This window comes from Grus americana, chromosome 2 (genome assembly GCF_028858705.1).
Source record: "Grus americana isolate bGruAme1 chromosome 2, bGruAme1.mat, whole genome shotgun sequence".
Lineage (NCBI taxonomy): Eukaryota > Metazoa > Chordata > Aves > Gruiformes > Gruidae > Grus > Grus americana.
Window position 1 is genome coordinate 90,886,998 of NC_072853.1, and position 15,634 is coordinate 90,902,631.

Genomic DNA, 15,634 nt, shown 5'->3' on the forward strand with positions numbered 1-15,634 from the left:
GTTCAGTAACTTATGAAGTCATTAATAAATGTGGGTGAATAGAATAAAATCCTTCAGAAAGCTTCATTTTTAAATTTAAAATCTGAGCAGACAAGCTACCCACTCCTTATATGCATTTCTCTTTTAAGGTGTATTAGATTAGCTGCATGAAAATGAAAAATTTAAAAATAGCTAATCTGAAAATCTTGCTCTAATGCTTAGTTGCTTGCTTGAAAGATTCAGCCCTTTTAGGTCTAAGTATTTTTCAGAGCAGTAGCTGTAGGGATTTGAGTCCTTTATAAAAGGAAAAAGCAAGAGAGCCAGTTAAATGTGGAACAGTTTCCTCCCCTAAGGCAAGAGAGATTGCTCAGAAATACCCTTTCCTTGTAGGAAGATTAACCAACCTCAGCGTTCTAGATTTCTGTTCTCTGCTTTCTTGATGTAGAGGTGAATCAATTTTGTTCTTTCCTTTCCCAGACTGTTTGCAGCAAAACTCTTCTGTGCATCCTTCTTAAAGACTGTCAGCTCTTTCCACCAAGTGCTATAATAAGTTTTACATGTTATCAGTTCAGTCAAGCATGAAGTTAAACTTTAGCTGGCTTTATCAGTACTTTTGAAGGCTTAACTTCTCTAAGGTACATCAGCTTTACAACAGAAGGAGAGGGGGAGAGATAGATCAGGTCATTTACCTTAAAAGTCAGTACTTGACAATGATTACAAAGAAAGGGGTTAGAGATTGCTCTTTTTATTTAAGAGAATGTCATATCATCAACAAATGGGGATTTCCAGTGTTGATTTCATTACTACACATGCTCAGTTAAAAATCATTATGTATTTTGGCAGAAGATTCTGTTTCAGTATAGCTTCTAAAATAAAGAACTTGTAATCATAATTTAATATTTGATTGTAAATAGCTACAACCTGATTTCAGTATTTATGTTTATATAAAAAACGCTACAAACTTCTTCAAGTAAAAGCTAAATTTGTGACTTAGATGCATCAAGGTTTGTATGGTGGCAACTATAATGGTGGCATTAGTAAGACGAGGGTATGAGGTACAACTGTAACAATGCTGTGTTGTCGTAGAATTATGTGGCTGTTGTGACATGCTGCGAAGTGACAACTTCTCAAATATATGTCCAGAATCTTCCACTGTATACAGAGAAACATGCAGCAGAGTAATCTACTTTTAAGGTTCAATGGGTAAAGTCCTAATGGCTTCTAAGAATTTTCAGCATCATGACAGTTCACTAAAAATTAATTCTTGCCGTCTGACATGGGTTTGTCTGACATGAGTTTTTTGGCTTTCTATGCCTTCAGACATGTCTTATTCCTATTTTCCTTAATGAGATTCCTGAGTTTTTCCTAGTTTGTGTTGTTTTTCTAACTTTTTTTTATTATTTATATCATTCTAGTGCAGGGCACTCCTGATCTGCAACTGTTCTGGTCTTTGAAAATATTTTACAAAAATAATGTTAACACATAGTCATTTCCATCAGAAGAATTACTTAATTTGAATTTTTTTACAATTTTCAAAAACTAACAAATTAGTGGCTTCCAACTTAGAATTGTAACTGTGAATTAGTAACTCAAATGCAAGGAAGTGCTAAAATTATTAGATACTTTACTACAAGAACATTTTCTAACTTTGTTGCACAGAAGTATTTGCAGATCAGCATTGCTGAATACTAGAGAGATTTTACATATTTTATTCATCATATCCTCAGTTGCGCTTTTGTATTACTGCAGTAAAATTCTGTGCATCAAACAAATTACTTTCATGTAGCAAATGTGGTGTACTGTAGTTACTCCTTCAGTTTTTATGGATAAATGCAAACTGAGTGAATCTTTTTTTCCATGCGTGCTAATTATCAAAAGAATCTTAGTAACAGATGTTCAGAAGAGGAACCGTTTTATTTGTAGTCTTCAGTAGCATTTCTTAGAAGCAAGAGCCAATGCAATGTTTCTGCCATGCATTGTCCTTTGTGTAAACACTTCAAAATGCCATGTTCAGTTGTTTCCAGGCAATGATTAAAAATCCCATTAATGTTTTCTTATTAACTTTTTTAGTTTTTATGGGTAGAAAGTAGCTGTTAGATAGTCTATTCAGAATAGTTTAACACTTCACTATGGTACCTGTTCTGTGCTCATTTCATCTAGTTAAGTACAAGAATCCTTCTTTCTGGTAACTATATTTAAGTGTAATTAGATTAATCTGAGAATTAATGAAATGCATGTAATTATCTGGTAATTCCTTAGGTTCCCTTAGATGCTCTAAGTGTAAATGGCTACAAAAAGAACATTTACTGTATGTTTTGCAAAGGTACAGGGGTTTAAAATTTGAAGCCACAGTATACCTCTGACCTCAACATCAAAACGCGTGAAATTCCAGTGCAAGCAAAGCAATAGTGGCCCTTTTTGGAGGAAACTTTGGAACGTGAGAAACACTTAACAGTGACCAAGGGGCTGGGGAGATGGAGCAGGTGATAAGGCCAGCTAGAATTACATAATTTTGAATCTCTAAAGCTGACTCTAGATCATTGAAAGTGTAGAATCACTGTTAAGAATAATGGAGCAAAGACATTTTTGTTTCAAGCTTCTCTGTAAGTACTATAGGAGAGCTGCATATTTTGCTTTTTTCTTGGTCTTGTGCATCTCTTAAATGTATTCAACTAAATTCAAAATCTTAATCAACTCCAGGGTATTCCTAAAACTCCACCATTTTAAAATAGAGATTTAAAACAAGATTATTCTTAGTAGTAAAATAAAGTGTGTTTCAAGTTCTGCCATTTAAACTACTAAAATTTCGGTGTATAATTTTATTCTAAAAAAACCGCTGTAGTCTCAATGGGACAGTACATTCACTTCATGGTTTAAGCTTTGCTACATGGAGACAGCTTTCTCTGCTGCCAGCATTTTTGCTTCATGATCTGTCCTCTGATTGCCCACATACTGCCCTTGCCCCAAGAGATCAAAACATTTGACAGTATCAGCTGATTGTAAGAGTGGGGAAGAAATAACAAGTATTTCCCAGTAATACACAAAGTTAAAAGCAAGGAGAAAAAAAAGACCCTAAGACCCTACAGCGAGTCCTTGTCAGACAGCTTGAAATTTTGATTTAGCTAACTCAAGGTCAATGAAACTATGGAAAATGTTCACCAGTTTGCTTTCAGACCAACTCTGCTGCATGTGTTCATAAGTTCCATAAAGATTGCATGCTTTCTGTTTAATACAAACTGTATATTTTTTTTCACACCCATCCTTGCTTTTTATATTTTATTTTTGTTTCCCTTGCCTTGGTTGGATGCCTGTGTGTGTTTAATCCAAATCCCTGTCCAGTCCTGGAGTTTGAACTACGGAAAGCCAAGGAGACCATACAGGCCCTCCGAGCCAACCTGACTCAGGCTGCAGGTGGTGTACATAAACCTTTTCTTAAGTCTCTACTTTGAACAATGTAGAAGTAGCTGAGCTCATCCTGTGTGAAAGAGTAAAATTTAGTTACTTTTTTTTCCTCCCCAGAAAATGAAGTTCCTTTGCAGGAACGAAAAAATTATAAATCAAGTCCTGAAATTCAGGTAGGTGGCTGATCATAACTGAGCTTTGCATGGACTTTAAGACGGACGTGCTTCTGTATATGGAAGGCAGATGAAGCAAAGATGTCGTGTATTGTTGTTTGTTTTTTTTTTTCCAGGAGCCAATCAGACCTCTTGAGAAAAGAGCTCTAAACTTCCTAGTTAATGAATTTTTATTGAAGAATAGTTACAAGCTTACGTCAATAACATTTTCAGATGAAAATCATGATCAGGTAAAGTTTACTTGTGGGTTTTTTACATGCCTACTTTCCATATTCTGATCTTGTCATAAACTCAAGTGAGCTTAACTGGTATTTCCTGTGCATGTAGGTCACTTCATACATACAAGTATTCTGAGAGTTAAATATGTTAGTTAGCATTTTCATATATGAACCACATGTTTGAAAGGACAGCACTTTGAGGAGTATTTTCCTAAAATTTGTAGGAAAGAGACAGAATGTTTGCATTTCTTTAAAAAGGAAGCAAAACAAGAAGAAAAATACTGAGAGTTACAGGTACTTACACCCTTTCCTGGATTCTGATGGACACCCTTCCAATTAAACTCAAGAATGTGGATGTAATAGAATTTTGAATGTAATCTTTTCCTTAACTCATACTCAATTGATTTGTGCACGATATACAATATACTTATTGTTTGTCATCTCCCGGGCGTATATATGTGTACGAGTATACTTAATCATACTGTAGCGTTGAATACGGTCTTGGAAAAGCTCTTAGTAATAAGGTGTTGTCTTGGATATTTCCAAACATAGCTGTCCTTTGATGCATTTTTAAGATGATTAGTTTTATGTCTCTATTGGCTTGCATTTCATGGGAAAAATTTCTTCAAATGTTTGGAAGGTTCTGATTACATTCTGACTGTTACTGGGTGAACAAAACACCCCATAACATCAACACCCAGTATATATTCAGCACAAAACTGGAATATTGCCAGAAGAATTAAATATTGAATTCAGTATTAAATATTTAATTTCAACGAGTTCTATTTATAGCTGGTCCTCCTGTATTTTTCCTACAATTCATATCCTAATGTGTAAAGAAAATGGGTTGTTAAATAAAATTTCTGGATCATCCACTTAAGATTTGAGTTTAACAGTGCTACGTTTCATACAAATACTTGTTCAGGATACAGCCCCAAAAAGAGAAAAGATGAATAATTCATCCTGGCTTTTTACATGTTCTCAACTGAAGATGTTTTATTTTGTGAGACAATTAGCAAAAAAAAAAAGAGGGGGACAGTTCTTAATTCTAAAAAAGTAAATATAAACATACTACAATTAACATATAGAATGCAGATTTTTTCTAGATTATTCACATTCTTTTAGAAAACAATCTTTCTTCAAATAGGTGTATGTAACCAGACTATGGAAAAGTACAGTGAAAACTGTGAACAGTAGGAAAAAGGTTAAAAAAAAAAAAATTAATTTCATGTGATTAAAGAGACCATCATGACTCCTGTATAACAGTGCAGATGCTTATTTATATACATGGACATGGAATAATCTTGTAATAATAGGATAGTAACATGTCAATGTGAAAAGGAGGGACATATATGGATGGTTTGAGGCAGGAGGCCCTAGTGTTGTTCAGACCTCTACACAATTAATACGGGTATGTCCAAATGTCACTGAGAATATGCACCCTGTCTATCAGTCATCTACTCAGGTATTTGACTGTCTGCTTCTGACCTGTGCTTGTGAATGAGATGGGAACAAAATTATACCCCTATCAGGAGAAAGCCTTCTATCAACTGCACTGGCTTCTGCTAGAATTTGATCGATGTCATATCTGATTCTAGAAAGTGTTCACGTCCTAGAAAAAAAGTAAATTGTGATCTATATGTTTTTGGAAGATCCTCTCTTTAGTGCATTACCTAGAGCTGCCTTTAGGGCAAAACTGCTTTGACTCATGAAATGGATCCTTTTTCTACTTTTGTTTCTTGCTATCTGATTGAAGTTTTCATCTTCTTTCCTACGATAAAATCTTGATGTGATTATTTTGCTGTTGTATGACCTGCAGTCAAATGAGGAAGAGAAAGGAAAATAAAAGGCAGTATATTGTATGCTTTAGTTTCTCTTATTCCTTTGAAGGATTTTGAACTTTGGGATGATGTAGGCTTGAACATTCCAAAACCTCCTGACCTGTTACAACTCTATCGTGACTTTGGAAACCATCATGTTGCTGCGAGAGATGTGGTGGACGTATCAGTTGGTGTAGAAGATGATGAGCTAGAGGCTGCTACGCCTATACTTGGGAGTGTCCCTGTATTTGAAACAACACCACAGTCAATAGAAGTAAGAGTTTGTACAAAATAAATGTTTCAGCTGTTTGCAGTACTGCTTAACTTTATTGTACTAAACTCTTCTGTTTCTATCTTGTATTTAGCAATGTTTAATAGTGCAAAAATTAGAAGATCAAATTAGTGTGTTAAACAGTGAGAAATGGTCTTTGATGGAACAAATCCAAAGACTTGAGAGGTATGTACTTATCAATCTGCTCCACTACTGATAAATGTTGGAATAACTTCTCAGTGTTTTTCTAGCTGAGATATATGAAAACATACAACTTACACTTAGAAAATTACTAGGAGTTCTTCAGAGCAGGGCAGTCTTTCCTTTTTAATACACAGTATTTGATTTAGAAAAAGGAAGAGACTTCAAAGAGACTATTTCCCTTTTATTACCTACATCGTTTAATTTTGTAATGGATTTTGTTCTTTCAGTGCAACTTCTTTATTTACTTTGAAAACAGGGTAATTTCTAATGTGTTTTGTATAGGTTTTCTCTTGCAAACACTCTTAGAAAGATGTTTGTTCTAATAACTTCTTTCAACACAGTTTTTCTTTCTACAGAGTAAGACTAGTAGAAATGACAGTATCTTTAACAACAACAACAAAAGAGACTTTAAAAGCTTAGTCAAAACATATGATTCTGTAAGCTATAAGACAACATTCCTTTTAAGAGATACACCAGTACGGCATATGGGCAAACACGTAATTAAGTGGCTTTATTGGCTTGCATAGTGACCATTTCAAAGCCAGGTGGGATAGTATTTATTAATTCACCACTACAGAATTTTAAGTTTTGCATCCCAGATAAGAGTTCTGTCTTGTGACAATTTGTCTCAGAGCTTAGATTTCAGCCAGAAGCAGATAACACTGTTGTTGTTCACTTATTTCATTGATTCACTCAGAGTGCAACATTTTTTCTACTATTAATTATTGACTAAAGAACTTCATTAAACCAGTGCTCATTTGAACAGCTTGTGTGATAGAAGTTATTTCTATTAAAGGAATTTTTTACCATACTGGAGTTGAAGACGGAGCTCTTCAGTATGTTGTCCTTATTTCTGTGCTTCAGTCTTGTGATTCCAACAACCTCATGAAAGCTACAAAAATATTTCGTTCTTTGCTTTTCCTTTTTTAGTGAAATAGATTTTCTCAAGAATGAAAACTTTGCTGTGTCAACAGTTTATGGTGTAGCTCCCCATCCTTCTTTAAAACAAGTGCCTCTCACAGTCTCAGAGGACAATGGACGGTACTTGGATATCAAGAGCTCTGAGAATGACAATAAACATGGAAACACTGAGGAAACAAGCCTTTCTTTATCAACTGAAGAGGATTCAAGGACTTCTAAAGATGATACGCTAAATTCTGTGTCCTGTAAGGAAACAGAGAAACTGTCCTCTTGTGCTCCGTCAACTAAAGCTGCAGTCCACTTCAATAAACCTAATAGGTTAGTGATAAGTTTTAAAGAGGAATGCTTTAATTAAATATTTTTGTAAAGTGGACAGATATTTTTCTAACAGTAAAATTCTGCAGAATTCATACATCATTTGTGTTTTGAATGCAAATTAAAGACTTATCAGCACTGTACTCTAAAGGTATGTTATTTTCATATTGTTCCTAATCTTTTTAGGAAGGAGTACATTTGACAAACCTACATTTTTAGTATTAAGGGTTTCTTTTCACCTCCTACTTGTTTCTAAACCCAGTCATGTTCTTTGCAACAACAACAACAAAAGCTAAAATCAAAACGATGAATGGGAAGATAGGATATTTCTATTCTCTTTTAAATTTTAATTTCATAATAAAATCTTGTCTGTTCTGCTTGAAGAGTGGTTGGGAAATTTTTTACTTTTCCTATGTAGATGTGTATAACTCAGAGTATCTGTATAATTTTTTTTATTTTTTTTTTTTTTTAGTAATCAGAAAGGGTATCAGATGACATTCTGATTTTTGAGTTTGGAATTTGGGGCAAGTGTTCCCTGGGTAACTGATTCTTTTAATTAAAATAGGATATTGATGTTGTATCATTACATGGAGAGTTAGTTTGTGTGTCTGAGTGTTCTCGAGAAAGCCTCTCCAATCTACAGAGTCTTTCTAAGCATTGTAGTGAAGAGGGGAAGTAACATGTTCATTAAGTAATAGATAAACTACTGTGTAGCCATCAGGAGTAACACGGACCACAATGAGGGTATGTACAACTTCTAAAATTACCACTGTGGACAAAGATGCCCAAGTAGCTCACCTTTATGGTCTTACCATTGCTATTCCAAGGGTAGCAGATAGCTGTTCTGCTTTGTATTTTGTCAGTTCCCTTAGCATTCTTTTGCTAGCGTTGATACAGTAGTATGTTTCTAGGATTATCTTCCATCTGAAAATACCAAGTAGAAATCTATGTGTGATGTTCCGTGCAGATGGGAAATCAACACAAGCTGCAGGGGGGGAGAAGAAGAAGAGCTGCTACTCCTGCTAGTAATTAACTTTTCTTGCAAACCCTAAGTATCCTGTTTACTCTGGATTTCCTGAACTTCTTGCACTGAGTTCTAGGGGCAGGTGCACTTTTTCAGTGATATCTTAACTTTAGAATTGAACAGGAGGAAAGACTTCTGATTTTTGTATACAGTACCTTAGAGTCTAGTTGAATATACTACTGTTTAACAGGAAAGTAAAACTTGGCTTAGATTTTTCTGGAAAATTTGCAGCGGTTCCATTTAAGTTTTCCAGATTTATTCATTTATTTCATATCCTAGCTGAATATTTAGACTATGTAATAATCAAAACTTATAGCTGTCATACATTGATTGCTATAAACTTGTCTACCTACTTTCGTCTGTAGCCTGTTGCAAGTTTCTTTTTGCTCAGGGTAATTGGGAGTGCTGGGAGACATTAAGCGCATGAATATTGGATTGATGATTTGGGGATAGTGAGGATGGGTATCAAAATAGGATGAGATCACTGAGTGAGGAAGGAACTATGAGTATCTCCGGTGGGACTTATGACAGTAGTCTCTAGAAAAACAGAATTTGTTTTGCTTCTCACAGCTCTTAAATATAACTGCATGTGGATTTATTTGAAAAGTAGTTGAATAAAACCTTGAATTTCCATTGAGTTAACTTCAGAAGTCCCCTGAAATGCAGTTCACTGCAGAAATAAGTAATGCAGGTGTAGTACGTAGCTATTTTTGTGCTGAGTTTTGGGCTTAACATGTCAGTGAAGGATCAAAGGAAACCATATTTGATAGTGTTTTATAGCTCCATATCACGTATCCATATTTTCTTCCTGGATTATGCGCTTAATGTGTAATAATACAGCAATTTTTTTCATTAAGAATTATATTATTTGTTAAGTATTTTGAGATCTGTGAGAGAACAAGCACGATAGAAGTGCTGGATATTTATTTATTTCAGTCCAGGGGTGGTTATTTGTAGAAGAGAATTACTACAGTTTATTCCAAACATGTTAAGAGATATTAAAACCTAGGACTCTATCCTAAAAGGCAAGATGGTCACTGCTGTAGCTAGGGAGTGGATTCTTGGCATAGATCTTGCCCAGATGGGAAAAGAGGATAAAAGAGCAAGTGAGCCTGCTTTGTGTGACTGCCCTCAGAGCAGCCGTGCATTCCTGCCAGTGAGGACACCACTGTCACTGGAAAAATGCCTCATCTGACAGATTGCAGTAGAAAGCACTAGCAGCAGTTTAAATAGACTGCACCACCTGTATTTATTCAACTCATCTTAGGGGTTTGGTAGTTTGCACCAAATACAAGGTGTTTTCTCTATATAGCAGTCACTCCTGACTTTTTCAGTAAATGAACTCTTTTGTCCTAGTGTTACATGGAATAGAAAAGTAGTGCTTGGGTTTCGTATTCATCATACTTTCTTATATCCTAACGTCTTGGCTACTGGCATCTGTTGGCCCTTAAAAAGACTTTCCACTGACTTGTGTGCAAGAGGCCTGGCTCTGTCATTGTTTCTGTCCAGCATAGCCATCAAGGATTTTACTAGGCTTCATCAAGGAGAAGCTTTCTTGACTCTAAATATAGGCAGCAATTGTAATGGACCCAGGCTGGCCAGAGCTTGCTGTTAATTACCCACAAAGAAATTCAGGGATATACTGTCATACTTAGTTTTCAGTCTCTGCAAAATGAGGATAGAACTTTGCCCTTATGTAGGATTTTAATTAAGGTTTCAAGTAGAGGAGGAGCTGACGTTCTGCAGAACAACCACTGAGGTAAAGGACAGCCTGGGCAAAGGGCTGGCCGGCGCTTTGCAACTCTCTTAATGTACGAGCCTGTAAATCTGTCATTCAAGAATACTTCTACAGAATAAGGACTACCATACTGTTAAACAGAGGTCCTTTACAACTCACTAGAATCTGAGTCGTTTCCTAACTTTTTTAAAGTGAACCCTTGCACAAAACCAAGTTGATTGGAATTAAACCAAACTTACTTCATTAAAATTTAAAATGTGTTTTAAAAACACATACTGCCAAGAAAGAAATTTAAATTTAAGTAATAAACATAAATTCTTATTTATCATATTTTGTAAATAGTCAGAAGAGGAAAACTACTCTGGTATGTGTATCTGTATCCTCCTGAATAGTTTAAACTAGTAGGAACTTAAATTCTTAACGTGCTTTTTTTTGGTTAGAAAAGGGCAAATGATGATATATTTACTATAAATAGTGTGATATTTCAGTTAATTAAAAATATATATGTCCATACACATAATTGCATGCATGTAGGATTTTGCGCACTGAGGTGCAAAAATAGTAATTTTAAGAGTTGAAAGGTGATACCACTTTCCACATGAAAAATAGGAATTGCCTTCTCCCTTAAACTCATACAGTGTCATTAGAGGATTCACACAGCAGCCGATAACACAGAGCAAGATGCTTTCTGTACATGTTCTGGAAGGCAAATGTTCTTTTTCCTCTTTAAGCATAGTGGACAAGGCAGTGTTAGATTAGCATCTAAATACAGGGCTCAGATAAGGCAGAGGGAGTCGTCATTACTGGGAAAAATAGGATGCTGCTCCTGCAACTTGCCTGTTTTATGTGATGGTCAGTCCAGTAATTGTTTTCTGGAGAACTTTTCTGCCAAATTATCCTCTTTGGACAAAGTTGTTTTGAGACTCTTATGGGGGGTTTTAAGTGTATGTTTAAGGCTTTGAGTAGCTTGACTATGCTGTGCATGGCCATGAGGCAGTACTTCTATAGATACATGTCTACGTCAGGGATTAGGCAGCAATTTAAGGTTAGCTTTGAGATTCTCACTATACATTTGAATTCAACGTTTAGATCTCAAAGTTGCAGTTGAGCAGTCTCTATTTAATCCTGAAGCTTGTGACTGACTGCTTAAATGTTTTTATGCAATGTGCTGAATAAGAGCATTAAGCAAAAATACTGTTTCTTGTGATTTCTGTCCCTCCCCCTGCAGTTTGCATAATTGTATGCTTCCTCTTGTATTGCTAAGGCTTCCTTTTCTTCATGCTTTAGGCCTATTTTTGTCTGTGCAGCAGTTTGAAAGATGTTACATTTTTCAGAACTAAAAGTCACTTCTTAATTAGGACACCCACTTCTTTATCTTGCTACAAACTAAACACCCTACAAGTCAAAGATAATTTTAAACAAAAACTTCTGCAGTATGCTTCACTTAAGTAACATTCAGAAAGCATGTCTTTACTTAGCTGGTTAAAACAGAGTGAAAGGACTTGTTCAGTCACCTTTCTGATCTATGCTTTTTTCTCCTCTCCCTCCCTTTTTGATGATATTTCAGGAAATTGTCACCAGCTTTCCATCAAGCACTGCTGTCTTTCTGTCGGATGTCAGCAGACAGCCGTTTGGGATCAGAGGTATATTTCCCAGTTGACATAAACTAGAAGATCCTTTATTCTGCATGGCAGCAATAGTTAAACAAGCAGTAATTGCTTTGTAACAAGACTTATTAAGATATATGGAGACATAAATTTATGTGCATGAAACTTAATAAGGATATGCTTTCAGATGTTTAGCTTAAGTATGAAACCTAGTGATAGATATATAATTATTGGGAAGTTTTGAGTTTCTACAAGTGGGTTCATGCTTTTGAAGTTGCTGCCAGATCAAAAGCTTACAGCTTAATGTGTGTGAGTAAATTAAATATTTTCTGGTAAGTGATCAGCCTGCTGCAATTCTTATTATTCCTTTGAATGGATATTTTCCTGTTCCTGTGCTTCATGTAAAAAAATCCAAACAAACGACTTGATTTTCTAGGTATCTCGGATTGCAGACAGTGAAAAAAGTGTCATGTTAATGTTGGGACGCTGCCTGCCTCACATTGTTCCTAATGTGCTGCTTGCAAAGCGAGAGGTGAGAAACACTGAAATTTTAATTTTTATTTTCACCAGGATGTTTTCTTGTTCATTTTTAAGATGATGTGTCTAATTTCATGAAAGTCTGTTACTTGCAATCATGTTCTTACTTTTGTGCATGCATCTCTGCTCCTAGAAAATGGTTTTACACCTCTGTCAGGTGAGTTCAGCAAACCTGCATGGTATTCTAACATTTCTTCCTTTGCTTAAGGCACTCATTAGCATTCAGCAAGACTAACTGTTACTGTAGGTCCATCTGTTTGCAGTAGCACAAATGGTTTTGTTAGAGAAGACCATGGTTAACGTGTGTTACAAAGAGCAGAGGATATAAGTTCAAACCTTAAATTTGGTTTATTTTATCTATCAGTTTTTATAAGGATTAACGTTCAGGTTCTTTTGCAGCACTATGTACTTCAAAAAATTTATTTTACCATCTTTTTCTAGAAGCTCCATGTATCAGCCAAGATAAGGTTCATCAAAAACACCCTTTCATAAGAAAATTAGCAATCTTGCTTACATGTTTTCCTTAAATTTAAAATGAAGCTAAATAAAATTATGAAAATATAATGTTTATTTTTAATGTAAATGAAGATGGTGTTTTGCATAATCATTCATACTATATAGTGTAAAAAAGGAAGACTCCGAAGATGGAAAATAAATGACTGGTTTTGTATTGCTTTGTTGTAAATATTGCACATTACCAAATGTGTAAAAAAAAAAAAAAAAAATTTCAATGGCCTTATAGTTGACACTGAAATAAAGGGTTTGAAGTAGCATAGCTTGAGTAAATTTTAGCCCTTGTTGAGGGGACCTACAGTATGGTAGACTTAATAGTGCGTTTTGCATAAATTCATTTTAAGGCTTTAAAAAATCCTCAAGAAATTTGTACTGATCCTATAATCTAAAACTTTATAACGTGTGAGTAATTATCAGCACCTGACATGGTGAGTTTGAGATGTAGCACGGTTTCAAAGTCTCAAACTTTTATAAAGTTGTTGGTTTGGTTTTTGGGTTTGTTTGGTTGGGTTTTTTTTTCCTGAGGGAGTGGGGGTGTTAACTGGGTGCTCTGGAAATGGTTCTGTTAATAGCATTTCAGAATAATTCTGTAAATGTTCCTGGATCAGTGCTTAATTTCTGATTTCTTATTTATTCCTTTCCTTCCCTCTGCTTGGCAGGATGTGGTATTTTGGCTTCTTTTCACAGCTTGTAGCATAGTCTGTGTAATGCATTTAATATTTTTGTGAGCTTTTAGGCTATTTCCTACTTATTTTGTCTTACAGTTGAAGTTACATTTGATTACATGTATTTTTGCCTTAAACAAATCATCTGTTTCAATTTGATTGAAAAAGCTGCAAGTGAGAATTGTGTAACTGGATTGCATGGGATGCTTAATGTTCTGAGAATTGAAATTTGCTTTAAAAATAGCTTTTCTCAGTTACCACCCATTGCTATAACTATTGTAATATTCTTTCAGATGTAGTCATAGAATTTGAAGGAAAACTTGGGTAGGCCATCTGTTAGTACTTAATATCAGTATTAGGAAAAGCTAACCAAAGAACTAGACTCCCTTCAACAAGGTACAACTTTGGGTCTTGTCCAAAAACGACGTTATCATGAGAGAGTCTTAGCACAATTTTACAGGGAAGTGGTGTAAAAATACACTTGAAGATCACTACATTAAGATAGATTTGTAACAGGTTCGGATTATAATGCAAAGTCTGCTCTGAGAAGATACAGTGGTAATATTTAAGATCTTACACTGTCAGTCTGTTAGACATGAGAATTAAACATAATTTTCTCATGATTCCCTAAAGTACCTGTCTTTGTTCTTTAAGCATCCATCATGTTGCAATTAGTTGCAAAATCTTAAGCTGAAAATACTGTGCTATACATTTTCATTTTGGAGAAACTGGGTTTGTGGAGGTTGACGATCTCTCAGTAGGTATTGTCCTTTACCAGAGATTCAGAAGCCATTTCACCAATGCTTTTAACCCTCTTAAGGTCAGTAGCAGCCTGCCTGCTTTGGTAATAAGTGGTCCAGTAAATATTACAGTTGACATCTGAGTGACCGGTTAGTGTCAGAATGTTTGATGCATTTCTGAAATTTTTTGTTATTTTTGTGTATTGGTGCAGCTTTAATTGTTCTTCAATGTCTATAGTTTAGGTTCTGATGGAAGATAACAAAGAACGAAAAATACAGTATTGAGTAGGGTGGCTGAGGAGATCATTTTAGTTGTTTCTAAAAGAGCAGTTCAACTGGGTAAAATCAATAATGCATAATATATAATAATTCCTGAAAGCAATTAATGGTCATTAAAATTCCATGTATCAACATATACATTTAATTTTGTTTTTATCCCGTGTCTAGTTTATCGTAACTCCTTGAAAACATGTATGTCAATGTTTAGATTTGTATGTGAATGCACTCACAAACAAAGGACATACTGCAAGCCAAATAGTAATTGGAATGAACAGTAACAAAATGCTAAAAACCTATTTTTCAAAAAAAACCCCCAACTCTCTGGCTGGGTATGCAGTCTGTGATAACACTTCTTGCAGATGAGCAGCTTGAGTTCATAAACTTTCATCTGCTTTGGAATCTGCTTCCTCAATTGTGTTTTTACCACTTAAAACTAAAATACATTTAAGATTAAAAAAAAAAAAAATCAGCCACCTTCTATTTGTCAAGAGGTATACCATAAAAAGATTAATTTGACTAAACTGTAATTATTGAAAAGGAATCTTTCAAATTTTTTTGTGATAACTAGTAAGTCCAATATTGATTTCTCACCCTTTATAAGATGTAAAAATAAGTATCTTTTTGTCAGGTAACAGAAGTTGCACATACAAACAAGGTTACTCCCATGCTCTGCAATATGTAGTCCTTTAGTGGAGTTTGAGCCAGAGTGAAGTTTTTGGCCTAATGTCAGGACCTTGTGACTCTTGTTCTTAATCAAGAAACACTTTTCCTTATTTATACCTTTCATATCACCTGTTATTTCAGGGTTAGTTTCTGTAACTTTCACTCATGTTATGTAAACTTAGAAAAGTTGTGATAGTAATGGTTTACTAAATGTTTGTACTGAGAACCCGTTATTTATAGAGAGTTCAAGATGTTAAGAATAGAGTTTTGCTTTTATTTCTTTGTAATGCTGAAGCAAAGATAATGCTGAATCTGCAAACTCTGGATGCTGTTCTCAACTCTGCTAGAAGAAAGCAATGCTGTAGACTTAAAGTTGTTCATGTTAACATGCAGTAACTGCACATGGGCATCACTAAGACTTTTTTTTCCTCTGGCATTTTTTGTAGGTAGCTGTTTCTTAAAACACAGCAGAACCGAATATCTTATTACAGATTTTCATCTCAGTCCTACGTTTTAAAAGCCATAACATATTGGCTTTGTTGAAAAAAAAAAAAAAAAAAAGTAG

The 15,634-nt window shown here is 35.0% G+C and overlaps 1 protein-coding gene across 6 annotated transcripts in view; it reads left to right on the top strand.

The window, feature by feature from the left end:
• Positions 1–15,634, top strand: part of RELCH (RAB11 binding and LisH domain, coiled-coil and HEAT repeat containing) — an 84,595-nt gene that overhangs the window by 22,349 nt on the left and 46,612 nt on the right. For 4 of the 6 annotated variants that reach the window (XR_008575678.1, XM_054814859.1, XM_054814860.1 and 1 more), the window contains exons 3-10: positions 3,319–3,390; positions 3,499–3,554; positions 3,671–3,784; positions 5,663–5,866; positions 5,958–6,049; positions 6,998–7,306; positions 11,633–11,708; positions 12,109–12,204. Coding sequence is in view for 5 of the 6 variants with exons in the window: in XM_054814859.1 (XP_054670834.1) it covers positions 3,319–3,390; positions 3,499–3,554; positions 3,671–3,784; positions 5,663–5,866; positions 5,958–6,049; positions 6,998–7,306; positions 11,633–11,708; positions 12,109–12,204 (1,019 nt within the window). In the remaining variant the exon portion in view is untranslated. Of the gene's footprint in view, positions 1–3,318; positions 3,391–3,498; positions 3,555–3,670; positions 3,785–5,662; positions 5,867–5,957; positions 6,050–6,997; positions 7,307–11,632; positions 11,709–12,108; positions 12,205–15,634 lie in introns of those variants that run through there. The other 2 variants (XM_054814861.1, XM_054814863.1) reach the window with 2 other exon arrangements.